We start from the raw sequence: 25,814 nt of genomic DNA on the forward strand, positions 1-25,814 counted from the left end.
AAAATTCCACATTTTTTATCGCCTAATCCAATTTGGGAATGTTATTTATAATTATTATTTAACAAGGTTCGACAGAAATACATTCGAGTCAGAAAGAAACGTGGTCAGTTTATCCGTTCAACGACGCTACCTAACGAAAAAGCGGCACAATGTATCACGTATAGATATACGTGTACTAGGAAGGTGTCAGTGCTATAAACACTGTGCTTACATCATTTCATGCCTCAAGCACTCGAGTGCATAAAACATGTGTTTTTGTATAAGTAAGCTAGTGTACACTGTACACACGCGCTCAGTTCAACACGTTTATTAAAGTTTTATCTAAAGTAAATCCTTTTTTATTTATATTGACAGAAATATGACTTTCAAAGCTTAATTGTCTAGTTGCGAGAATTTCACTGTCATATTTGTACCATTTAAAATAGATAGATAATCACAATAAACCAAACGAACAATCATCACGGTAACTATACAGAACAATAAAATCGAAAAAAGTGTGCACTATATGGTAAAATGTTAGATGCTTTAGTTACCTTTGATGAGCTCCACAACTTCGGTGTGTGTTGATTGCATTACATTAACTCCGTCTACCTGTAAAACAAAACAGAAAATTGTTTTTGTTAGGAATCACAAAAATGTTTCGTCTATTTTTAAATAAAAAGACCTTGGTTTTATTCATCATGGCTTCAATTGTTTAATGTATAATAAATTATTTCATTGAAACAGACACGATAAAATTTCATATCGCGCTAACTTATTCGACTGATTTCAGGCGTTGGTATGATGTTATGACGTGCGTCAACAAACGAATCATCGCTCCCATATATATATATATATATATATATATATATATATATATATATATATATATATATGTACACACAATAGCTTTCTTGGTACTCTAGCTGGGTTGGAGGGGGCAAAAATAAAAAAAAAAAAACGAATACGACAGTGTATACGAAATATGGAAAGACCTAATTGAACATCATTTAATTTTTTTATTTGTTGATTCGTGTCTCGTCAGCTCGACCTCTGTCTTAAATGTTTTAAGAAAAGACTAGTCAAACGATATTTCGGACATTTGTGAACAAAAATTTCTTGAATTTTGGAAAGTCTTTCGTTTTATTGTCCAATACGACCATTTTATTATTGTATTATCGCGATGTTTCAATCAATATGCATGAAAATTGCGAGTTTAGGGAATTAATTGTATTTTGTTTGTTGAATTGCTTCAAGAATTTTTTGTGGACTACAATTTTGAACTCATATTTTTGAAAGAATGTTAGATTCGGGACGGAAAACTTTTCTTTTTTTCTAAATTTGCAGCCTATAGTTTCAGCTACAGTGATGATGTTTCGTCAACTCTCAAGCTATAATTTTTTTTTTTTTAATCGAATATAGATGACTGTTTAATATCAAGCGATTAAGCGAGTTCAATACAGTGGTTTAGCTCTACAAATCGTAAAGATATGCCTTGGGCTTCCTTTTATTTGGTAGGTAATTCGTGTAATATGAAGTAATTATAAGAAGTTTTTTTGCTTGTGATAGATCGATTTATTTATCAACCGGTTAATAGTTTGTTCAAAATCTTACTTACCAGTAGTATTTTCATTACGTTTACTTTTTTCTATGAACTAATTTTTTTTACTCAGTAAAGTTTTTTTAAAAAGATATAAATGTCTGTAACATGAGGATTTTTTAGCATAAAGTTGACAAAGTATACAAACACTTGAAAATTGTCAAATATCAAAAAGAAATCCATAGAGAACAGTAAAAAAAGTGGTGCAATGCTTCAGATATAAATCATTGCACACATTTACAGCAATTGAAATTTGAGTATACAAGTATACGTTTCAATTCGTGAATCATATTTTTTTGGAATAAAATTATTGTTGTATCACCATAAACTTTCTACTATCCTTAAAATACTGTCTTTATTTTTGTAACATTTTTTTTTTTTTTTATGAAATTCGCAATCAAATCTTACACTTATACATACAGAACATTTCTAAAATAATTAACACTCAAACACGTTTGGCACCGATTAACAACCAGCATCTATATAGTGTACACAAACATCCAAGAACTACATACATATGCAAGTGATTAACAATGACTCAAGTTTGATTCTTTAGGCCTTATATAATGTCAACTAAAATGTGCTGAATTGAATTTACCTTGATTATTTTGTCACCTGCATGAAGGCCGGCTCTTTCTGCTGCACCACCTAAATAAATCGAAATAACTTTGTGAATGGTTGCATCAGAAAAAAAAAAAAAAAACTTATGTGGACAACAGTTTGTTGGAATTCAATCATCAAGAAACAACACTGAGCTAAATATTTTATTGGAAGCAGTGTATTTATTTCATTTGTAAATCCATTTAAAAAAATGCTTTCATCGTAAACCTTGTATGGATGTGTGAATGTAATATTTTGCTCCATAAAATAAAATATTACCTTCTTTGACAGACTGAACATAAACTGGTTTGTCTCCTGAAACTTTCATCCCATATCCCATCTGGTCTTTATAGACAACCACTGTGGCAACAGGAACTGCTTCACCAATCCCACTGCCACCAACACTGTGACGCAGGCCTGTTGTTCCATTCATCCCTTCTAAAGGCTATTGAAAGCCAAATAAAATTGTAATGCTCCTAACACCGTCTGCTTGGACAACCAACTTGAAAATAATACATGCACAAAATTTAGTGGCCTTTAAAATTACCTACTGTGACACATTTAAAACTTGTGAAACATAATAACTATGAACATTTCAAGTGTAACATATAATTGAACAAGTCTGTGTTATTTGAAAGAGATACAAATGTAACAGAATAAAGGAGACTGCTAAATATAGACTAATCGTGAAAATCAAAGTGTAACAAAGACTTGGTTAAGCTTATTATTATCAACGGCCAAAATTTAACTTTCTATGCATCTGTGGACATATATCAGCTAAACAATGCTTGTGACAATACAAGAGACACATTTAGACCTCCATTATACATCCAGCCAAGCCATAACAATGTCTATGCCAGAACGACAAAGCTCACGACAGTATTTATCCATCTTATCAAATTTGTAATAATTATACTCATTTACCTTTAAAAACTATCATTTCCAGTTATCTGCAAACCACATCTTGTCCAGGTGTATCCTTACAGGTTCCAACGCAAAACATCCTAGCTAGCTTGAAGTAGAAACAGAACACACGAATATGTAAACACTTGCACACTAATGTATAGAAAAAACTGAGAAAGTCCTAAAGGCACTTGAGCACGCTCGTCTTGGATTATTGAAGTATAAAAAAAAAGAATTCAGTCTCTCGCTCTCTCTTGTTAGTCTCTTTCTTTTAATCAGCTTCGTCTAAGAGTATAAGTATATCAAAAGTTCCATGCATCATCATCATCATAATATCACCGTCATCGTCATCGTCGTCGTTGTCGCCGTCGCCATCATCATCATCACCACCATCACCTCGGACACAGGGGCACTTTGGCCAGGGCAGTGACGTAGTTGATGATCCATTAAAAGAGGATAGAAAGGAGGGCTAATGCCTTGATAACAACAACAACGCTCTTCCGTCCGTTGCTCCAGCTCGTCTTTTTCGAGGACGATAGATGCATTCGTACGTTATATTATACCCACACGTACGGACGTACCGAAAAAATATTATTATTGCTGTCGGGATGTATACAACATACGATTGATGCGAGTAGATGCGTATACACATACGGTATGTGTATGTATGTATGTATAATGTACGCTCAGCGTGGGTACCTATATACCTATGAGTGTTTTATTGGGCCCGCTGCTCTGCTATTATATATACGAATAGGGTACTACACTTTTGCTGCTGCTGTTGGCAGACAGCCGCCGCCTAATACTGCCTGATGGTGTGCTGCGGGAGTTATGCCGCCACCGCTGGTCTCTCCTAACTCTCCACTTGCTGCAATAGCAGCAGCTAGCGGGGCATACTCGCGAGAACCACCACTTCCTCCTCTCTTTCTCGTGGACGTCCGTGTCCGGGTCGTTATTCTCGAACACAATTATAATTAGTCCTCGGGACTCGGGACTATTGTATAGGTATGTAGACCTCCCGCGAGTCCCTGATCCCAGGACTGTTTGTTTCTTCTTCACATCACTTTTTCACTGCTGCAGCATGCTCGATGATTGTTCGTTCGTTCGTTCTTCTTCCTCTTTTCGGCGTCGCACGTAAGAAAACTCAGTCAACAGGCTTCACCATTACGCGTAGGTATAAAATATGTATCTACTTATACTGTATTAACACCCCAATCACATCACATCCACTCAGTCCACACTACGGTTCCTTACTCCCTTACTATTCTTTTCACATAGTACATAGCTCCAAAACTCCAAATCCCAAACTGGTCGCTGCCGTCAGTGCCGTCTGCGTATACACTCACACAACACACATACCAATACTGCCACTGCAATTGAAAAAAAAGAGAGAGTTCCATGGGTGGGGTAAGGAAGAGGAGGAAAACAGACACACCAATATATGTATATGCATACACAATTCAGTGCGCTCTTGTGCGGGGGTAATGCGGTCCACCACTGCTCCCCCTTCTTTGACTCCTTTCCTTGTAACAGGGAGGGACCTTGTCTGTCTCGGATATGCAGCTCAGCGAGTGAACTGAATGTAATCTGTGGAGTCTCCAGAGAGAAAGAAATGACAGCTTTTCCAATCAATAATACCACGGTCTATACGTAAAAAGCTGTGGAATTATGTTTCAGCCAGTAATAACAATCGATGGAACTTTTCTTAATACCCGCATCTTCAGTGTAAAGAAAAAGTTTGGCAAATTTTGCAAGAGGCAGTTTATTCAGCTAATGAATTGCCATAAAATAAAATTAAAAACTCTTCACTCGCCAATCATATGCATTGAATCGCTAGCAAAAATGAAAAAATCGCCATTTTGGCGATAAATCGCCACACCTGCTCCCGCACAAATTCGCGTAAAGAACTAAAGCTGACTTGGGTTTTAAATTCTCCCGCCTCGCAGCTCAGCATGTTTTGTTTAAAAGAGAAAAAATCTCTAGTTTCTTGTTGTCAGCGCCATCTAGCGTTGTGATTTTCGGAAACTATTTGTCTAGGGGAATTCATTTTTTGAAAAAAAACCCTAGATTTTATTGGTGTATATATGTTCACCCTAGGAGTTTCCACCAGAAATAATAAATCACTATAAAAACACGCAGCGCCATCTAGCATTGGATTAAGAGAATCCTGTCGTACCGACGGCCGACAATGTGCATGGAAGATACCTTCAACGGGTAAGATAAGCGTCGGTACGGCAGGGCCCGTGTTTCAGAGTCAATACCGACAGTGCGATCTCTGTATAGTGATTTCCTTCTGGCGGAAAACCCTAGGGTGAACATATATATACATCAATAAAATCTAGGGTTTTTTCAAAAAATGAATTCCCCTAGACAAATAGTTTCCGAAAATCACAACGCTAGATGGCGCTTGCACTCTGCCACACACGTGTGTGATATTAAAGTTGATTAGTTTTGATACTTGAGCATGTTTGTTAGTGAGGTTATAGCGTTTATTGTTATTTGATTAATTTGTAGTATGGAGATTGTTAAAAAAGCCGATAAATAAGGGGGTAATAAATACATAATTTCAAGTACGATGGCTGTGTCAACACGTAAGTAATAAATTTATATTAACATTTTCATGTTCAATACGTTGATTTTTCAATTTCAAAATTATTTAACTAACGCAGGATTAATACGACGTTTGGAAGGCAGTGATATTAATGACGAGCCTCTCGCCAAACGTTTGAAACTTGCTGAAAATGTTTTGTGCAGCCCAGACACGCTGATTGTTCGGAAAGAGGACTGCGTATTTCGCTGGTTGTGCAACGAACTGTCGTCCGAGATAAACGACACTGAAGTTTGGATGACAATCCATCGTTGTTTATCCTTGGATCCAAAATATGTTTCTAGACTAGCTCTGACTACGAAAACTTTGCTGATTGAAAAATTAATTGGTAATCTAAAAAACTATCCTGACAGTCAAGTGTCGGAGGAGATGTTAAAGTGCTGTAGTTGTATTTTTTCAAGTTCAGTTACACAGAGTTATTCGAGAGAAGATTTAGTTTTATCTTTGATAGAAGCCTCACTTGAGTTTGCAGGTAGAACATTAAAAGCTAACGATGAGGACAGATTTGTTGGAACTAATGTTATTTTGGAGTGTGCAGAGTGTGCTGTAAGCACGTTTTCTCAAAGTTGCAGGCAAAGTTTTTCAGAAAAAAAAAACTTTATGATTATTTTCACAGAAAAACTATTATTTCCTGTTTCATTGCTTACACATATTATGAAAGAAAAAAAATTGTCTTCAAAAATAACTTTGGAGACTCAAAAGTGTATTAAACGATTGTTACTTGGCTCTTTGAAAAATATCACATCTTCTAATGAAGCAAACATCAAGATTTTGGAACTTGAGATTATTTTTGATACTTTAAAAAGTAAACTTAGCTCAATGAATATTTCAGATGTCAAAATTGCATTTACTTATTTGTTTCAATCTGTGGTTAATATTTTTCATCAGAATTCTTCTCTCATCGACGCCGTACTACGTAAATTGGTAAACTGCACCACGCAAAAAGATCAGTCCAAACAAATTCTCACTGTATTAATTGAAAATTCTATCGATGTGTCCTTTAATTTTGATAATGAAATCGATGGAGTTTCATTGAGAGCTTTCTTAAAAAATCAGATTGAACAAGTTCTTGCTAAGAAAAAAAATCTCAAGTGCTTTGACTACGAGTTATTAACCATTGTGGCAAAACTCAACCCTGTGATTGTTGAAGATCTTACACAGAACATAATGGAAAAAATATTATTTGCAAAAAAGAAAAGTGAAAATGAAGAGATCGCGCGAAAAGTTTTGATAAAGGAATTATGGAAATCTAGCGTGCGCTTAAGAAGGCATCACAAATTCATTTCGAAATTCTTATTGACTATTAATAGTAATACGGTTCAAGATATGGAAGAATTACAGTTAATAAATAAATTCGTGTTGCCTACAAGTTTCATAGTTGAGTTTAGTGAAGACTTAAAAAGTAAAACCACCAGTGCTCAAATTATGGCTATATTTCTCACATTAATTTATCATTTTAAATCAGATTGTGTTGATAATCTTTCCGATTCATCTTTGTTGGGTAGCTACAATAATGTTATTTGAATCCATTCGAAATGTAATCAAACGAATTCTAATAGATGTTTTTCTTTTTCAGCTCAAAAGTACTTGATGATAAAAGTTGTTGCTCAATTGTTTATTACTTTCTTCGAGTCTTCCAATTTCTTGGATAGCTCGTTGCCACGTGATTGGCAAATTAAATTTTACAACACTTTTTCTGATTTGAGAAATTCTCTTGCCCTGTTTGGTGAGAAACTGTGTGAAATAGAAACTAACATTGACAAAGAAGTGTTTGTACCTTTTTCAGACATGATCAAGACATGGTGTGAGGTTTATGATTTGTTACACAATTATTTGCCTCACGATGTCTTTGGTACTATAGCTTTTCCCATCCAAGAAGCTAATATCAATGAACTACAGCAAATCATTAAAAAATCTAAAAACCAGGATTGCAAAGTGGCATTGGTAAGCGTTATAAATTTACGTAGTAATAAAGATAATTTAACCACATACATTTATAATATATAAAATATAATCTTGATTTTTTTTAAATTTAGAATCAACTGTTATTTTTTGAAATAGTGATTTATAATAAAGACAATCAGGAGTCAATCAAAGATAAAATGATACAACAACTTTGGTCATTGATTTTGGAAAATCACTTTGAAATCGTTGAATCATTTGATGAAAAACAAATGCTGGAACTAACTCTACATCTTGTTCATGAGGCATGCAATTCACAGGAGAAATTACTCCACTGGACTTTACATTTAAAAAAAAATTCTTCCAGATTAACAAAAAAGTTCGCCACTGCCTTAATTCTTCAAGTCACTATAAATCTTGTTGAAGATGTGGATTTGTCTACTTCAAAAACTGTCACGGAAAAGATTGATTTTATCAGTGTATTGCAATCACTGGGTGATTCCACTAATCTGAAAAATGTTTTTAAAAAAGCAATGAAAGAATTTTCTAAGCAAAATTTCAAGTCTTTGGATACTGTGGATATTGATAAGGTGAAGAGGAACTTGGTATTTCTATCAAATTTACCACTTTCGTTCCTTGATACAGACGTGAAAACATTTTTATTCATGGTACTATATACTTTTGAAGAAGAAATACAATATAGCTTTGATGTAAAAGATTTGTTCACCAATTTATACCTGGGTAAGTGAAGATTATAAAATTTTTATGATACATTGTATCCATGGTTGCTAATAATTTTAATGAGAATTTTTTAAATAGATTTTCTTTGCCACGATGACGTTAACATATTAGATTGCGTAGCACAACCGGCAGTTCTCATTCATCATTTTAAAGACAATGAATTAGTTCTCTTTAAAATTGTCAAACTATCAATAAGTAGCTTGTCAGTATTAAACTTTTGGAAAGAATTCGTCAAGACAAAAGAATGTACTAAAAAAATGAGTTCTATGCTTATAGTTTGCATTGACAGTGTAAAAGGTGAAGCTTCCTCAGATGAACACAAAAGTGCCTTGCACGACTTGTTCTTGAAGTTAAGCAGTAAAATTACAAAAGAACTTGATGAAAATGTTGATGATGCAGATGAAATTGCTGGGCTTAGGATTGCTTTGAAAGTTTTACTTTTAGAGAAGAAAAAGCTCAAAGATAATCTGAAAAAACTCGTGCAATCAGTTATTAAAAATGTTGTTAAGGTAAAAATAAAAAAATAAAAATTGGTTGCATACCAAATATTTTTTCAATGTTTTATTAACATTTGAATTTTTACAGAAAATAGATAATGTATGCAACGATAAGTTAGCTCAAGAAATATTGCAATTGTCTTTAATTGTGTTATCACACAGAGAGGATTTTGTTATTGATGAAGACGAATTGAAAAAGTTGTGCGTTGCTTTTATAAAAAGTCCCAACGAAAAAATTTTTTTCGACTTCCTGGGAACTCTAAAAGACAAAGAATTCGACTATTTCTCAAAGTGTCTTGGCAGTCAAACGGTACGTCGCATCAAAACTTAATGTCAATTCTTTTGTTGAGTAAATATTGTTTCCTACCTACAGAAAAACCTATTAATTAGCGGGGATGTCGAAACTCTGGAAAAAGTGACTGTGATATGGGATAATCTTTCAAAGGCCGAAGTGAAAATGTTGCGCTCAAAATCACTGAAATCAGCCGTCAATACTTATTTCAATGAATTACTCAGTTTAGACTTGAACGAAGCATCACCCACGTATTTGTTAAAAATTTGCCGAGCCATTGCGCGGTCGAAAATAATGATACGTTTTTCGGACGATATAATTGACTTCATTTTCGTTATGTCGATCCAATGTTTGGATAAATCGAGTAAAGATAAATTGAATACTTGTCAGGAAGCTCTGGGACTCTGTTTGGATTTCTTGAGATCAAAATCAGAATTTTCCTTGGACAGATTGTTTGCCCTTACAACTTTGTTTTGCACAGTAGTTCAGGTAACATTGCAGGTGGGAAAAGAAATAAATTTTTCCGATGAGCAGACCTTCAGGATTTTGGCAGTAGATATCGAAAAGTAAGCACAACATCCAATGACGATAATGTATTTTTTATTTAATCAGTCACGGTAACGAAAATTCAAATTTTTCAGGTTTTGCACATTTTTTGCAAAATTAAAAAAACACGTAACAAGAATAAGTTCGTATCTGATCGCTGATCTCATCGATGTATCATTGCGCTTTGGAGTTTTGCCAACTTACTTGAAGGTATAAACGTCTGTTTATTCGCATTTTATTACAGTTTGCAATAAAAATTCATCGATTTTGTTGTTTCGATCGCGTAGGCCTCGCTAGATTCGTCGATCTGCCATCTCCTGAGCAACTGCGATCAATACGCCATAAGTTTTCTGTCGCGAACACTACCCGTATCAACGCAACAAGTTTTCAAATCGATTTACGACAACTACAAGAAATATCACAAGTTCACCGGAAAAATCTAGATACTCGCTCGCATTTCCCATTCGTAAGTACTTGCGGCAAATTGTACATATACATAAAATAAAAGAGAAAAAAAAGTTTTATACAATTCACGTCCTTGCATCATTGCGTTTTAATGCACATAATTGGAACGATCCCTTAAAACCGAAGTACATCCCATTCACTCCTCCCGCGAGTACATTTACTCATTTTCTTTAAAGTCAGATGGACGAACGGAGTGTACTAAAGCCAGACAAAACGTACGCAATCCGTACAACAAAAGGCAGTCCTGTATCTTCAATCGCACAGCCAAGCGCGTGAATAAACGAGCGAGGTGAGTCGGAAGTAGCCGTTTTCTTTCAAAAGAGCGCTCGGCAGCGCGCACCACTCGAGCGCGCGCTGAGCTTTTTTTCTTTTTTACGCAAGAAAAGAAGCTGCCGTTGCTGCTGAACGGAGGGAGATTTTTCAAGGCTTCGTCTTTTACGAGCGAGCGAGGGCTCCGAGAAAGAAGGAAAAAGAGCGACAAGGGAGCGCCGCGTAATGACGCAGGAGAGTATAGTACCCTCCGCGACACCATTTGTGCGGTGAGATGCACACACACACACACATGTCTGTAATCTGTTCGTGTAAAATTTAGGTGCATTGTATACAAGAAAACAAAATTACACGGATGTAATGATAAAGTTCCGGTGAAAAGTCACGCGTCCAAATCAAACTGTCAATTGGTTTTTGTATCGTTAACCCTTGTTTCCTCGTGCCTTTTTTTTATTCTTACCCGGGCCACCGATATGGCCTACTTCCAAGAGAGTTTGTGCATTCTTTTCTGAAAACAAAGATAAATTTGTTCAGCAGAAGGTATACTAATTATCGGGCAAGAGGCCGACGAGGAGGATAAAGAGGAGAGCTGGAAGGGCCGAGCAGCGAAGTGGGAGGGGGGGGGGGACAAAAAAAAGTACGAAAGAGAGATGGAAAAAGAGATAAGAATTCACGTGCATGGGTATACCCGCGCGCGGTGCCAAGTCGAGGATGGGCTTGAGTTTCTTGCGGTCTTTCGAGGAACGCGACCCGCTCTAATGTCAGTCGCTCGCGCCAACGAGAGACAAGATCCCGTATACTTACCTGTACGTACAGCCCCTTCAAAGTGACCAACGGCATCGATCTTTGGGCCATACTTGAGATCGAAATTTTTGGCCCTTACATACCGTTTATCCTCTTTTTTTTTTCACAGAAATCGTTAATCATACCGTCGCAATGACTGTTGCAGGCCCATTTACCGCGAGTCACGAAGAAATCGCTTTGAAACGGTAAATCTATGTTAACTGCAGAGGGGAAAACACGTGGGCATACTTATAGTTTGGTACTTTCCGATGATAAAGAGCATACGAACGAGAGATGGAGCGCTGACCCACAGTCACCTTGTACACGCTGAATCTGAATACCTATGTTGCGTGTACTTGTACGTGCAAAAGCGCAAAAGATGAAGAAGATGAAAGGATCGCGAGATAGCCGAGGTTTTCTCTGTTCGAGCAAACCCGTAAAAATAAATTATATTCACAGGGATCGTGGGGGGGGAGGGGGAGGGTGGTGACAGTAGTGGTATTAAAAAGTAAGAAATAAAGGGATATAAAACACGCGGGGCCGCGACCGCGAGCCACGCACTCCGACTTGTAATCAGAGGGTGCGAGAAATTTTTTTTTTTTGTTTACCTTGCGCGCATAATGTGTATGGTGTTTTGGTATAGGTGTTCATGCAACGATGATAAGGCCGTAGCGATCTCAAAAATCGACAGGGTAACGGAAAGGTGCCGATTTATGATCGGTAAGGAATCGTCGAGCAATCGGTAATGTTTTTATTTATTTTAATTGTTATGTTTTTCCTTGTACCACCGCAGGGATTTCACCATTGTTGTTTTTATGTAGTTGTCGCCGACATCCTACCGATCATTGTATTCATACGAGTCAATTTCAAGCGGAGCTGGTGTCGGAAAGTTTGAGATGAGGAAAGGATCGAGGAGAGAACCTGCCGTAAGATATTCCGATGTTACCCACGTATACATAAGTATGCGTGTTCACGAGGCGGCAAAAGACAAACAAGAGTCGTCAGAGATCGGCACCTGACTGACCTGACGTGTACTTTTATAACAGTGCGATGCTGCAAACGAAAGGGTGTGGAAGGTAAACGAGAGAAGCGTACACACGTACTGGACATTAAAGTAAGTATAAACAGTCAAACGTGTGACGGTTTACTTATGTATGAACTTTTACACATGTCTGCCATGAGTATGATACAACCAGCAGATTTCCGTACAATACATGAGAAAAATGACACATGGAGTAACTACGATGGTGCCGCACAGAAAGTATGGATACGGCTGTCCATTAGCAGAGTCGATCCTGCCACAAGTAAGGATAAGCTGCAGAGAGAAAGAGTTGGCCCGTCCGCAAAATAACAGCATACCCTAGTGTGGCGTATGGACAAGCATTTATCTATCATTTCAGAGAGGTGTACGGGACACATCCAGGAGGAAAAAAGGGGTGGCTGATGATGGAGCGAGAAAAATCTTACCAGCCCAGCAACAGCATCAGAAGTGAAAATTGAGCAAAGAGAAGGAAATAATCAACATAAAAGCGAGAGCAGAAGGCGACACAGCAGCAGAGTTGCAAAGGTATTATTATATAGGAGTATAAGAGAGTGTAGAACAAGAAGAAGAAGAAGAAGAAGAAGGGGAGCAAACGTAGGCTCTAGCGGGCGTATAGCGGCAGCTACGAGGGAAAAAGCAGTGGGTATACACATACCATGCCTACATCTACAGAGGCTGTGGAGAGAGAGAAAATGCAATGGTGATGGTGCTGGGTACTGGTGGTTGTGGTTGTAGGAAAGTATGGACGGAAAGAGACGAGACGCCGGCGGCCGGCAGCGGCGACGACCTACACGACGACGATGACGACGTTGGGAGTGTTGGCACTGGATTGGAGTTGGACACATATACACGCGCATACGAACACATACCATAACGCGATGTGGGCATGCACGTGTACAAGGCCCTGGTAAGGAAGGCGCACCACCACCACACCATAGCCCTATGGTGTATAATGTTATGGTATGGTACAGTATACGCTGGCAGATCAGTAATACTGCGCTTGCCGCGCGATGTTGTCGAGCGCTCTCAGTCCTCCGTATACGTACCTACAATATAAATTATATCAGCATACCAATGGGTGTACATTATCGTTCTGACCCCTGTCGAGTGAGGCCAAAGTTTTTGTGATCAATCAATCAAAATTGGCATTGCGCTGTTGTTATCGTTGTCGCTGCTATTATGAGATATTACTTTTGCGAGCTCGTGTGCAGGGTTCGTGTACGAAGGGCCGCGACGAACCGGCAGCTGATATCAGCGTCGCCTCCAAATAGAGGGGAATAAACCCGACTGCTGCTATCTGCTCTTACTGTTGCCTCCATAGGCTCCAAAAATATTGCATAGGTGAGCACACACATACACGTTTGCTTGGAGTAGCTGCTTGTTTGTTTTTTTTGCATTACTTGTACATTTTGGAGTCACGTACGGTTTTCGGTATTTATTTTTGTTTTTCATCGGGCACAAGATATATAATTGTACATATAGGTACTAAGTTAATGGCAATCGAGAGGAGAGGGAGAAACTTGTAGAGGGCATATCTCTCTGACAATAACAAGAGAGTAAAGGCGTGGGTGAAAGTCGCGTGCAGAGGAAGAAAAAATATAAAAGAGAGAGAGAGAGAGAGAGATCCAACAGACATCTTTATCCGTGGGAACATACGTTTGCACGATTTTCTGTTCTTTTTTTTTTTTTTTTTTTTTTTTTTCGTTTCTTCATCGTTTATCGACCATTCGTTTGATTCGCGAGTCGAAGAAGAAGAAACAAAAGCGTCGTGCTTGAATGATGCTGTGTGTACATACACAATGGGTCCTGCAAGTTGGATTGAGAGCTATTATCTGCCGTGCCGATGGCACTTTACTGTGGCGATGCTCCCCTTTACTTTCGATACGGTATCAAGCTCGGTATCAAGTGCATATAGGTACACTTAACGTATAGGATCTTACGTATGTAACAGAGCTTTTTTTTCTTCCTTTTTTTCATTGATTCGGCGATACATGTGTACTATTATGTTTATTTTATAATTGTTTAAACGTTTCGCGGTGGCCTTGTAAATATTTCGTGTCGACGCTGAGTGCAGAAAATACTACCAACATATGCCAAGTGAAATACTAAAAAATCAGTTAAAACTCACGATAATAACACTATAGTATCCGATTTATTAAGCTATCGTTGTTTCAAGTACCGATAAAATTCCACGTATTTCGAAGCGAAGGGACAAACTTAGAAATACGCGATTTTTTTTATCGGTTCCATCTCTCTCGATGCACAAGTACTTGTATACATCATAAATAACTGTCGACGCCATCACGCACGGAATGAAATTTATAGGTACCACTGAGAACAGCAGCTGCATCGCTTTTATTATGTTGATCCATCAATCTCAGCGTTGTATTTTACTATTTGATGGATACACGCAGCCAGGGGTAACAACAACCCAGCAACTGTTGATTTCAGGTTTTCATGATGAAAAACCAACGGCAGCGATGGTCGATTACTTATATTTCCGCGTTATCTTCTCGAGTCAACAGTATATTTTCGTACAGGTTGTACAAGCAAAAGTCGAGAGACGATCAGATTCCCAATGAGGCTTGAGGGCAATAACACGCGCGCGACTATTTGTATATGCTGGTATATACCGTGTGGCACGGGCTTCGTATCGTGTATAGGTATACACACTTGTAGATTTTTCTCACGTGCATCAGCAGCTGCAGGCAAAGGATAAACGAACGGAATTCAAAAGTTCGCCGTGAGCGTGTATAACATCTCTCTTTTTTCCTTACCCTCCTCGCTCTCCCTTAAATATACAATATATGTAGTATTACACGCACGTGTGTATATATATATACACAACTTTTCACAGTCACGTTTCTCCTCATCGTTGAATCGAAATCACCTCGTGGATTTCAAGCCGATCGTTTCCACCTACATAGGTATATGCGGGGGATATTACGTGGTGCGCGATGGTGCGTTTGTGCACGTAACGATTAACTTTTCTGAATGACAACGTTTTCCCTCACTTTTTCTTTTCTTTTGCCGTTTACTCAAGTACACGCGTATGTATACGAAGGGTTCAATGTTCCCCTCGTGTCTCGTTTGCTCATTTTTTATTCCCCCGGTGACCGGCACGACAGAGCCATCCAACCATGTCTGGAGAGTTTTTTTGTTTCATTCGTTTTTCGGGGCATTTTTTTTTTCAAAAATCCCCGTAATTAAACTGGCAATTTACATTGTTGTGTATAATGATATAAATCATTGGCCTTTACATATATATACTACTCGATTTGATACCGATTCAAGTGGTCTACGTGTGTATGGATGTAAATCTTTATTATTTTAAACCACGCGTGAGAAAGTGCTCATAATGATTATGTACTTATACTCACAACGCGTTGGTAATCCTCCTCGATAAAATAAATAAACAAGGATTTCCACTGGAGACAACCAGTTTTCTTTGTTTGTTTTTTTTACATAAATTTTCAACTCCAACTCGAAGGTGAAACGTAAAAAGAGCTTTACGGGTTGGTCGTACACACCACCGCGTCGTTTTTTCCATCAACTCGAGCGCACACGCAGTTGTTCAATTTGCCCACGATGAAATCATGTGGCGCAATCCACCCATATATTTATACGCTCATCGATTATACGTTATATTATTACAACAGCTGCCTTCCGATATTGCGCAACATTAAAGTAACGCTACCTTAACACGGTGTCGTGCGCTTTTACGTGAAAAGTGCAGCCCATTGTATACGATTCTTACGGATCGGCTCATTTACGGCGCCAATAAAGGAGAAAGCATCGATCAATCAAACAATAAGCCAGCCCTCGCCGAGCTTGCACGTGTATGCACGGACACACACACTATTTCCTTTCGATTGAATGGGAAAAGTCGTGGGCCGGTGATTTCGCTCTCTATGCGCGCGTGATGAAAAATGGCACGCGCGAGAGTAGCGCGTGGGAGTGTTCACGTGTCTCCATATTGCGATAAACAATAGGTAGGTAATATAATACCTTATACTAGTATGTATACGAAAGTGTATCACTTAGTTTTACGGGTTGCATGTTAATAACGCACATGATATATATGTATGTGTTGTACCCACCGTATAATGTAATATAATATACTATATGTAATGGGCAAGTGCGAGAAATGTTGAAGAGAAAACGCGGGCGAAGCTCCCATTTGGCATCTCCGAATGGCTTTCCTTGCTAAATAACGTCCCGGCATCCCTCGCAAATTTTAACACGAAGAATACACTTTTCTTCAAGGTATATAAGTACGAATCGGCTCTACATACCTTATACATCTCGTGAATTACCGCCTATACATGAGGAAGTGCGCACAAATAACGCGGGTAGGTGGATTTTCATAATTTTCATACGGCCTGCACGCGAAACCGTGAGATACCTAGTGAGAAAGCCAACGACATTGGCATGCTCTTTTTCTTCAATTAAAATAGGTGTACATATTATATGTACCTATGTGTATATAAGTATACTTATACTCGATAGTTTAGGCTCGCGTGAGACAAGGCATCCGTGCTTTCTTATCTGCTTGGGCATTCGTACACTCTTAAATGCATCGAGAGATATTGCGAATGCATTTTTGTTTACTAGTGGCGTGGAAATTACATACGGGATAGAGAGGTGCACACACACATATATATATATATGCACCATACTAGAGAAAGAGCAAGTAAAAGTGATTGCGAGACGAAGAGAAACTGAAAGTCGAAACGACAGAGAGAGACACGTTGATACATACATACCTATGTAGTACGTTATACATTAGGTGGACGTTTTTATTATTAGGTAATCGTCTTTGCAATATATATATATATTTTTTATTTATTACGTGAAATACAAAATACGCGGAACCGATTGCTTATTTTTTCACGGCAAAAGCTGTATGGTTTTTTTATCATCATCGAATCCTTGGAGAAAAAGTTGAGGAAACAATTATTTCACCCGCTGTTTAATCTCTTGTTTAAACAAAGATGCTTGATTGTTTCCAAGAATTGTACGTATTTGTGCTATGTATATATATATATATATATATATATATATATATATTATATATGTTTATGACTTTTGTCGGTACATCGATGAGTTTCCGCATTGATTTACGCGTGTAACACACATATAGTTAGGTAACGTACAAGTATAGCTGATATTGTATATGAAAAGTAAAGGTTGAAAATAGTAACATTGAAAAGTCTGTATATGTATAATACCGATCAAAAACGCCCTCCCCTTCCCTCCCAACTGAATATAGGGAAAAAGAAGACCCCATGATGAGCCTGAAATCTTTGAATCTCGCGCGAAAAGCGCAAAAGCTGTACCGATCTCTCGTTCGCTTTTTTTTTTTTTTTTATTTCATCTCAAAAGACATATACATATCCGGCTGAAAGGAGTCAGGGGTATAAAAAATAGGTGCGCGTGCGTAGGCGTTCGCGAATATCGAGCAGTTTCTCTCCTCCGGACACACGCGCGCGCTTATATGTGTATCCTTTCGCAATATCTCTCCCGCGCTCCCTTCCTGCACTATACATGGATATATCATACTTACACGCTCGCGTATACGTGTACGTAAAGCGCACCTACACCTGCATAGCTTTTACACGCACTTGTGCGTATACAATATACCTCAGCATGTGTGTACATACATATATATACGCGCAAAAATTAAAGAATATCCCCCCGTCCCCTTTGGACGTATCCGCTACCCCTTTTTGTCCTCTCGGGCGACACGCGTTCGCACATGTATATATATTCTCCCCGCGTCCTTTCTTTATGTATGTATGTATGTACATGTGTATAACACCCTGTAGCTTCTGTATAGGTAAACGCGCTCCTCGCACTTTGGATCAATGGACAAGCGAAGAAAGGGCCCCGCGAGATCGCGTTCTCCGACACTTGTGCGAGAGTGCGCATTTTCCCCCGCGTCCGCCACCATTTTACGCTTTCCCGTGGCATTACTGTGCGGGTGGGAGGCTCGGGCCATTGCGAATTCTTTCGGCCTTTTTTTTGTTACATTGAAACCTCGTTACCCTATAATAATATATGCATTATATACCTAGTTTGAAAAAAATTAAATAAAATCAGTTCTCCTTTTTTTTTTTTTTTTTTAATCCGTTGATTATTGAAACAAAAATAATAGTCATAACAATACACGTGTAGCTCTCTCGGGACAAAAAAATAATCAGATTTCTTATGAAAACTCGCAAACAACGCTCTCTCGATCGTGTGCAAATAACATACACGCAAGGCGACGTGACGCGATATACATCTTCGAGATCTCATCCTCTCCACCGGAGCAGCTTCCCCCGTCCCATTGACTCGTGAAGTGGTCTTATGCTTGCAGTACATCCATACACAAATACACGTATATATGTACCTTATTCACGCTTGTCGCGCGTGTATATTATTACATAGACATGTATATACGTGTGTATAGACGAGGAGGTAGGCTCTCATCGCGTCGTCAAGCCGGTACCGGTTTCCCCTGATGCCGATTTTTCTCATCCACCGGCTTTTCTCCTTTCCAGACCAACAACTGTCTACTTATCCAGCGCTGCAGTATACATACATACATATATATTCATACTCACTTTACTTACTCGCTTGGCAGCTACCGCGGCTCGTATTTTGCGTCCTGCCTGCCCTCACTGACGCTTCATGGCTGATGTATATACACCAATATATTTTCTTTTTATCATCATACCAACGTTCAATTTGATCCTCGAGTTGGACAATTTTTGGAAATTATTTTTACTTTCATTTGACAATTCAATTATTTACTTGTTATGAAAAGTTATTACAGTGTCCAAAAAGATAATAAACCCACCCACAAAAAACTTTTTCAAAACTTACGAAGGTGTATCCAAAAGCTCTATGCATCAAGGCATGCCTAAGAGATCACCATATACCATACGGTCGTTTTCTATGTTAATTTACATTGCACACTGTATAAATGAATAAGAAAACAAAGAAAAGGAAAAAAAAAAAGTACCATCACGTGAACAACGCAACTAGAGAGGTGCGAAGGGGAATTAGGTAGGTAGAGCGCGTCAAAGCATTGCACGCCGCGAAAATGCACGCACGGTACCGTTAACTTGCAACGGTTAAGTTCAGGCTCAGGATAGAGCGAGTACACCCACACACACATATTATACACTTGTATATCATATAGCTGTGCACATGAAAGTTTATGCGAATTCGCGTTGCATTTGTATATATAATACATACTTGCACGGGCTCGGTAACGTTGATGTATGAGAGCCGATAAGAGCATGTGTGTATTGTATCATCGAGTTTCTCTGGATATTTTCTTTTTTGTTTTTGTGCTATTTTTATTGCGGCGAAGGAGAAAAATAGAGGAAGCTTTGGGAATCTCATCAAGGCTAAATAGATCTGATAAAGGCATATCGCACGAGGATTTCATTGAAATTGTTATCGAGTGAATTATCTAGTGCTAAAAAATTATATAGCGCAGAATGATCCCGCAATATCACACATTAATGTAAATGAAAAGTGAATGAAGATTCAAATGAGTCGTATACATTTTTTTTCTTTTTTTTTTTTATCTCAATGAATAAAATTTAATTGACACTACGATGAGAGTCTTATTTATGTGATGTCATAAGTAAAACTTTTATCGTAAATGGACATTAAATTCGACAAATTGACATATCAATACAAAACGACGGAAGCTGCTCCCGGTAGTGTCAAACTGTTTGTTTTGACCTTACTTCCGGCAGTTATTCCCGACTTAGTACTCGCAACATAAACCTCAGCGTCTTCCGCAACGTTGGCCCAAGCCTGAGCATCGATTGTTACGTCAGCGTTACTAAAATTGATCAGTAGAGCAACAGTCCTCTGACCAGCCAACCGCCTGACCACAGCCAGGACATTCTCTCCAGCCAGAAGCACTTCGGTCCTGCCCTTCTGAATGACTGGCGTCTTCTTGAGCTTCGTCGTCGCCTGGAACAACTTGTAGTGCGACACTGCGTCCTTCTTCTGCGCCGCCAAGTTTAGAGTCTTGTAGTTGTCGTGGACCGGCAACCAAGTCTTGGTAGACGCCGAAAACCCAGCGCTCGTCGTGGCGTCCCACTGGTAGGGTGTCCTCTCGGGGTCCCGGGACTTTAGGTGGTACCTATCTGGGCCGGCATTGCAGCCGGCAGGATCGACCGTCTCCGCGTACGTGAATGGCCGGTCCACCATACCGATCTCGTCGCCGTTGTAGACTACGGTGATGCCGGGCAAAATGGCGCTGAGGAGGGTCAGCTGGTCCTCGCGCTTTTCGCCGTACCTCGTGGCTACTCTGTGGTTGTCGTGGTTGCCCACGACCCAATTTGACACTTTGCCCTCGGGTACAACGTTCAACCACCCGTCGATCTTCCTCTTGAAGTCGATGGCCTTGGAATTGTTGTTCAGGTCGGAGATGAACATGAAGTTGAAGGGGTTGGTGCCAACCTCGTAGAACTTCATTGAATTCGAAATATTCGTGTATGCCTCTATGATCATGAATTTTCCGTCAGTTTGGAAATTCGCCACGTATTCGTCGATCAGCTTCTGCCAAGATTTTACTACGTCGTAAACCTCGGGCAAGTCTCTCGTGTAAATATGATTCAAGGAATCCGGGTCGTCGTCAGGTACCTCCGTATTACCAGACTTTGGCTCGTCCATTAAATTTTCCACCTCAAACAAAAAGTTAACCGCATCGACTCTGAAACCATCGACACCACGCTTCATCCAAAAGCTTATCACGTCCTCCATCTCCTTTCTGAGCGTAGGGTTTCGGTAGTTCAAATCTGGCTGGCCTACAAAAAAACCACTGTTTTTTGAAACACAAAGTATATGTTTTATCCATACACCACACGATCACTACATAACTATACTAAAGTTTCTGGGTAGGTAATGAATAACTTGTAACATACCTTGAGCAAAGGCGTGATAATAGTACTGTTTGCGCTGCTCGTTCCACTCCCAGGCGGATTTTCCAAAAGCTGAGAGCCAATTGTTGGGCGGCTCACGCTCACCACTTGATCCAGTTTTTGCATCTTTCCATATATAGTATTCATCATAAGGTTTTATGCGCTTGACGCTCTTTTTGAACCACTCGTGCTCGTCCGAGCTGTGGTTGGGCACAAAGTCCAGGAGCACCTTGACCCCGAGCTTCTTGGCCTTGGCGACCAACTGGTCGAAGTGGTCCAAAGTCCCGTACTCCTGGGCGATGTCGGTAAAGTTTGAAATGTCGTAGCCAAAGTCCTTCTGGGGACTGGAGTAGATGGGCGACAGCCACAAAGCGTCAGCTCCGGCGTCCTTTATGTGCTCCAGTTTCTCAGTTATGCCGTTGAGGTCACCGATGCCATCGCCGTTGCTGTCCTTGAAACTGCGGGGGTAGATCTGGTAGATGACGCTGGTCTTCCACCAGTCGAGGTTTTGTACTTTGCCGGGAGCTTTGCAAGCTTCCGCGGTGATGGCTAAGAGCCCAAAACCGAATAGTTTAGCTATCCACATGGTCACGCACGAGCTGAGGATACCTCACGTCAGCTCGTGTATTTATACACTGCGAGTTTCCGCAGTTCTCGGAAAAATTTCCCTCCCTCTCCGGTTGTTCCTTATCGCGATGGTCTTTGAAAATATTGTTTATCGTAAGATTAGATGTTTTTCTCTCTCTTGTTTTTTTTTTTTTTTTTTTTTTTTTTTTTTTTTTTTTTTTTATTTAATGGCAAGAACTCTTTACTCGGGATTACAAATCGCATAACAGGATGTTTTTACTCGCCTCGAAAACATCAAGTCTCCTAGTTACTGTTAAAAACAACGAAACATACGGTAACACCGTTTACTAATTTTACTTTATTTGCGTTTTTTACGATATAAAAATGCTTACAATATATTATGAGGATTATTTATTGATTGAATGAATCTGATCCATATAGTTACACTAAATCGTGTTATGATCGATCGACCGGTAAAGGCCCATGTATAGTAAATCGATAGGACCGTGACTATAGTGTTGGTCAACAGCCCAAACCTTTGGAAGGACCTTGCACATTTACAGTAATTCTGAAAGCAATCGTGATCGTCGTGGCTACAGAAAATTCTGTATTTCGTTAATTATACATTGACACTTATGGTTCTAGGCTTAAAAAACAAAACATGTTTTTTTTTTTTTTCAATTCGTGGCTTTTCGAAACCTTTTCATCACTGATTGGAAACTAATTTAAGTTAAACGAAGCAGTTACCGTTTCAAACTCCTTAGTCACATATTCATGTGAAGTTTATGGCGCGGAAGGAATATGATAAATGGATGATAAGAAATACAAAAAAGCATTTGCATATAGAACCACGTCCAATATCTAGGTTTGCTAGTTTCATTTGTGGCGTCACTAAGGAAGAAGCTTGGTAAGTTGCGCACCACTCGCCCATTCTATAGGAGAACGCGTGATGTGCGCGAGGACGAGACCTCCATGGAATGGTGGCGCTTTCCTCTCCGGCTCAGCTTCAGTTCTAACAATTGGCGTGGCACCTTAAACCGTTCTTGTATGCATTGCGATGCGACGTCAAGTTTTAGAGCTGGATCTAAACTGTAGAGAGTAAAGATGTAGACGCCATCCAAGTCGTGGACAAAAATTCCATACGTGGATTCGATTGGAAAAAATATCTTTGTGTTGATTACAAGAAACTTAAGATCTGACGTTTTGATGAAGATTATGCAATAAGAGCAAGTTACAACGATGTAATCTAAACTTTTTTTTTCAACTTAATTTTAAACAATTATTATGGTACCATTGTAGTAAAAAAAATTACGATTGTTAATTAGTAAAAGAAATCAGGTTTCGTATACAAACCTAGAAAACCTGGGAATTTTATTTCACCTGGAAATCTGTTACCTAATGCCGTGTAGTTTCGTAATTGCGTGGAAATCGGTAAAACTGTTGATGTGCGGGAAAGATTACTGGGACAGGATTTGTAAAAAAAAAAAAAAAAAAGGTTAGGCATGGATAATAAACCGATACAACAAAGACCAAATGATCTGGATGAAGTTCCAAATTAAATATAAAATTTGAAATTTACATCGTATTATCCAGCACGTGTTGTTCCAAAAGACGAAGCATTTACGTACGCAATCAATAAACAATAAATTCACATACAATGACCGCAACATTAAACCGACAATAAAAGTCGTTGCATACGATTAACAAATTTTTATTTAACTATATCTTTTCTTACATTACGAGTCGATCAAGTTATTACTTGAATCGTACAATTTCAATTGCCTAATAGCCTTTAATTGTTGTGACTACGAGAGAGAATAAACGTTTGTTTAAGCTCGCGAGTACAAAATGACCGAGGCAGCTCCAGGAAGGGTCACGTCGTCCACCTTGACTTGAGCCCCGGCTTTCAGTCCTGACTTGACGCTAGCCGCGTAAATCTGCGCCTTCATCGGGATGTTGAGCCAACCTTTCGCGTCAACCTTCACGGGCTTGTCGCTGAAATTAATCAAAAGCGTGACGGTCCCTTGTCCGCTCAACCGCCTGACCACAGCCAGGACATTCTCTCCAGCCAGAAGCACTTCGGTCCTGCCCTTCTGAATGACTGGCGTCTTCTTGAGCTTCGTCGTCGCCTGGAACAACTTGTAGTGCGACACTGCGTCCTTCTTCTGCGCCGCCAAGTTTAGAGTCTTGTAGTTGTCGTGGACCGGCAACCAAGTCTTGGTAGACGCCGAAAACCCAGCGCTCGTCGTGGCGTCCCACTGGTAGGGTGTCCTCTCGGGGTCCCGGGACTTTAGGTGGTACCTATCTGGGCCGGCATTGCAGCCGGCAGGATCGACCGTCTCCGCGTACGTGAATGGCCGGTCCACCATACCGATCTCGTCGCCGTTGTAGACTACGGTGATGCCGGGCAAAATGGCGCTGAGGAGGGTCAGCTGGTCCTCGCGCTTTTCGCCGTACCTCGTGGCTACTCTGTGGTTGTCGTGGTTGCCCACGACCCAGTTCGACACTTTTCCCTCTGGGATTGCGTTGAGCCAGTCGTCGATCTTCCTCTTGAAGTCGATGGCTTTGGAATTTTTGTTCAAATCAGCGATGAACATGAAGTTGAAGGGGTTGGCGCCAACGCTGTAGAACTGCATGGATTTGGGGATACTGGTGTACGCCTCCAGGATCATGAGTTTGCCGTCCGTCTTGTGTTGAGCCACAAAGTTGTCGAGGAGCTTCTGCCACGATGCGACGACTCCATAAGTCTCGTTGAGGTCTCTGGTGTAGGTGTGGTCCAAAAAGTCGTAATCATCCACTGGTACTGCCTTCCCGCTTCTCGGCTCGTCACGAAGATTGGCTACCTCGAACATGTGGTTGACGGCATCAACCCTGAAACCATCGACTCCCCGCTTCATCCAAAACGTGAGCACGTCCTCCATCTCCTGCCTGAGTTTGGGATTCCGGTAGTTCAAGTCGGGCTGTCCAACGACGAAAGCGTGATAGAAGTACTGCTTGCGTTCCTCGTTCCACTCCCAAGCGGATTTCCCAAAGACGGACAGCCAATTGTTGGGTGGGAGTCGCTCACCTTTCGGCCCAATTTTCCCATCCCTCCACACGAAGTACTCGTCGTAAGGTTTTATGCGCTTGACGCTCTTTTTGAACCACTCGTGCTCGTCCGAGCTGTGGTTGGGCACAAAGTCCAGGAGCACCTTGACCCCGAGCTTCTTGGCCTTGGCGACCAACTGGTCGAAGTGGTCCAAAGTCCCGTACTCCTCGGCGATGTCGGTAAAGTTTGAAATGTCGTAGCCAAAGTCCTTCTGGGGACTGGAGTAGATGGGCGACAGCCACAAAGCGTCAGCTCCGGCGTCCTTGATGTGCTCCAGTTTCTCAGTTATACCGTTGAGGTCACCGATGCCATCGCCGTTGCTGTCCTTGAAACTGCGGGGGTAGATCTGGTAGATGACGCTGGTCTTCCACCAGTCGAGGTTTTGTTGCTTCGCTGCTTTGTCCGTGGGTTGGGCGCCGATGCCCACCAAGAGCCCGAAGCTCACAAAAAACAGTGACCACATGGCTGCACACAGGATATACCACTGGTAAAGCTGAGGAGTCCATGTCGGCGTCCCTCGTATTTATACCGAGCCGTACGTGCCCCGTCGTACTTACCAGGAATATACATATACATATATTTTCTTTTTATTTTTATTATCTCGCGCTCTGACTCTACCCGTGTGTCGTTTTTACTATCGCGATGGCCTTCGGGGTAGTTACTTTATCGATAGATTAGATTTCTCACATTACTCGGTGAATTTTAATTTTTTATCATAAATAATCAGGTATATACGATGCTATTGTGTGTGGGTGCAGTACTTATAGGTACCGTCGTGTGAAACCTGTGTGTTTTTTGCCTAGAGCAAATCAGGTGGTGTGTGTATGTCGAACGTGCAATATTGGACATTGCATAAATGACATAATCCAAGTGTTTGTACGGTTTATCGTGATCTCTGCAAATATGAATGAGGCTCTATTAAAATTCCTTACGTTATCGATTGTTTTGCGGTGATCAAAGTCCTCAGCTGTGCCTTGATCTTGTTTTACATTGTATAA

At 40.0% G+C, this 25,814-nt stretch overlaps 4 protein-coding genes across 10 annotated transcripts in view; 1 reads left to right on the forward strand and 3 right to left on the reverse strand.

Annotated features, from left to right (window-relative positions):
• The window catches only part of RhoGEF2 (Rho guanine nucleotide exchange factor 2), a 36,159-nt gene extending 31,747 nt beyond the window's left edge, over positions 1-4,412 (reverse strand). For 3 of the 6 annotated variants that reach the window (XM_089589689.1, XM_089589691.1, XM_089589687.1), the window contains exons 1-4: positions 3,104-4,412; positions 2,459-2,681; positions 2,178-2,227; positions 534-591 (exon numbers count right to left, since the gene is read on the reverse strand). In XM_089589689.1, coding sequence (XP_089445815.1) covers positions 534-591; positions 2,178-2,227; positions 2,459-2,612 — 262 coding nt within the window. In that variant the 5' untranslated portion in view covers positions 2,613-2,681; positions 3,104-4,412. Of the gene's footprint in view, positions 1-533; positions 592-664; positions 707-2,177; positions 2,228-2,458; positions 2,682-3,103 lie in introns of those variants that run through there. The other 3 variants (XM_089589686.1, XM_089589690.1, XM_089589688.1) reach the window with 3 other exon arrangements.
• A 1,126-nt stretch (positions 4,413-5,538) lies between these two features.
• On the forward strand, positions 5,539-10,434 carry LOC106641045 (uncharacterized). Of its 2 annotated transcripts, XM_023392384.2 has the most exons (10): positions 5,539-5,673; positions 5,752-7,191; positions 7,267-7,634; positions 7,727-8,333; positions 8,412-8,842; positions 8,919-9,140; positions 9,204-9,688; positions 9,764-9,878; positions 9,956-10,134; positions 10,310-10,434. In XM_023392384.2, the coding sequence occupies exons 1-9, from the start codon at positions 5,658-5,660 to the stop codon at positions 10,109-10,111; spliced, it is 3,840 nt and encodes a 1,279-aa protein (XP_023248152.2). In that variant the 5' UTR covers positions 5,539-5,657; the 3' UTR covers positions 10,112-10,134; positions 10,310-10,434. The 2 variants fall into 2 exon arrangements, with proteins under 2 accessions (XP_023248152.2, XP_089445489.1); XM_089589363.1 differs by lacking the exon at positions 10,310-10,434 and having other exon boundaries at positions 9,956-10,172.
• Positions 10,435-19,551: 9,117 nt separating this feature from the next.
• On the reverse strand, positions 19,552-21,761 carry LOC106640629 (maltase 1-like). Its single transcript, XM_089589328.1, has 2 exons — positions 21,165-21,761; positions 19,552-21,047 (listed from the first exon to the last, which is right to left on the reverse strand). Exons 1-2 carry the CDS (start codon positions 21,745-21,747, stop codon positions 19,918-19,920), a joined length of 1,713 nt encoding a protein of 570 aa, XP_089445454.1. The 5' UTR covers positions 21,748-21,761; the 3' UTR covers positions 19,552-19,917.
• A 1,662-nt stretch (positions 21,762-23,423) lies between these two features.
• On the reverse strand, positions 23,424-25,321 carry LOC106641310 (maltase 1-like). Its single transcript, XM_014355697.3, has one exon. The coding sequence runs from the start codon at positions 25,277-25,279 to the stop codon at positions 23,558-23,560; it is 1,722 nt and encodes a 573-aa protein (XP_014211183.2). The 5' UTR covers positions 25,280-25,321; the 3' UTR covers positions 23,424-23,557.
• Between the last annotated feature and the right edge of the window lie 493 nt (positions 25,322-25,814).

Source organism: Copidosoma floridanum, unplaced genomic scaffold (genome assembly GCF_036245765.1).
Source record: "Copidosoma floridanum isolate Cflo_tuat_1 unplaced genomic scaffold, Cflo_Japanese_pri ptg000009l, whole genome shotgun sequence".
Taxonomy (NCBI): Eukaryota; Metazoa; Arthropoda; class Insecta; order Hymenoptera; family Encyrtidae; genus Copidosoma; species Copidosoma floridanum.

What these genes read in the sequence shown, in the direction of transcription:
- LOC106640629 (XM_089589328.1), bottom strand. Translation starts at nt 21,747, where the DNA reads ATGTGGATAGCTAAACTATTCGGTTTTGGGCTCTTAGCCATCACCGCG. An exon ending in TTATCACGCCTTTGCTCAAG is followed by an intron (nt 21,048 to 21,164) that starts GTATGTTACAAG and finishes GTTTTTTTGTAG; the next exon opens with GCCAGCCAGATTTGAACTAC.
- LOC106641045 (XM_023392384.2), top strand. An exon ending in AGGATTGCAAAGTGGCATTG is followed by an intron (nt 7,635 to 7,726) that starts GTAAGCGTTATA and finishes TTTTAAATTTAG; the next exon opens with AATCAACTGTTATTTTTTGA. An exon ending in TTGGCAGTAGATATCGAAAA is followed by an intron (nt 9,689 to 9,763) that starts GTAAGCACAACA and finishes CAAATTTTTCAG; the next exon opens with GTTTTGCACATTTTTTGCAA.
- LOC106641310 (XM_014355697.3), bottom strand. Translation starts at nt 25,279, where the DNA reads ATGTGGTCACTGTTTTTTGTGAGCTTCGGGCTCTTGGTGGGCATCGGC.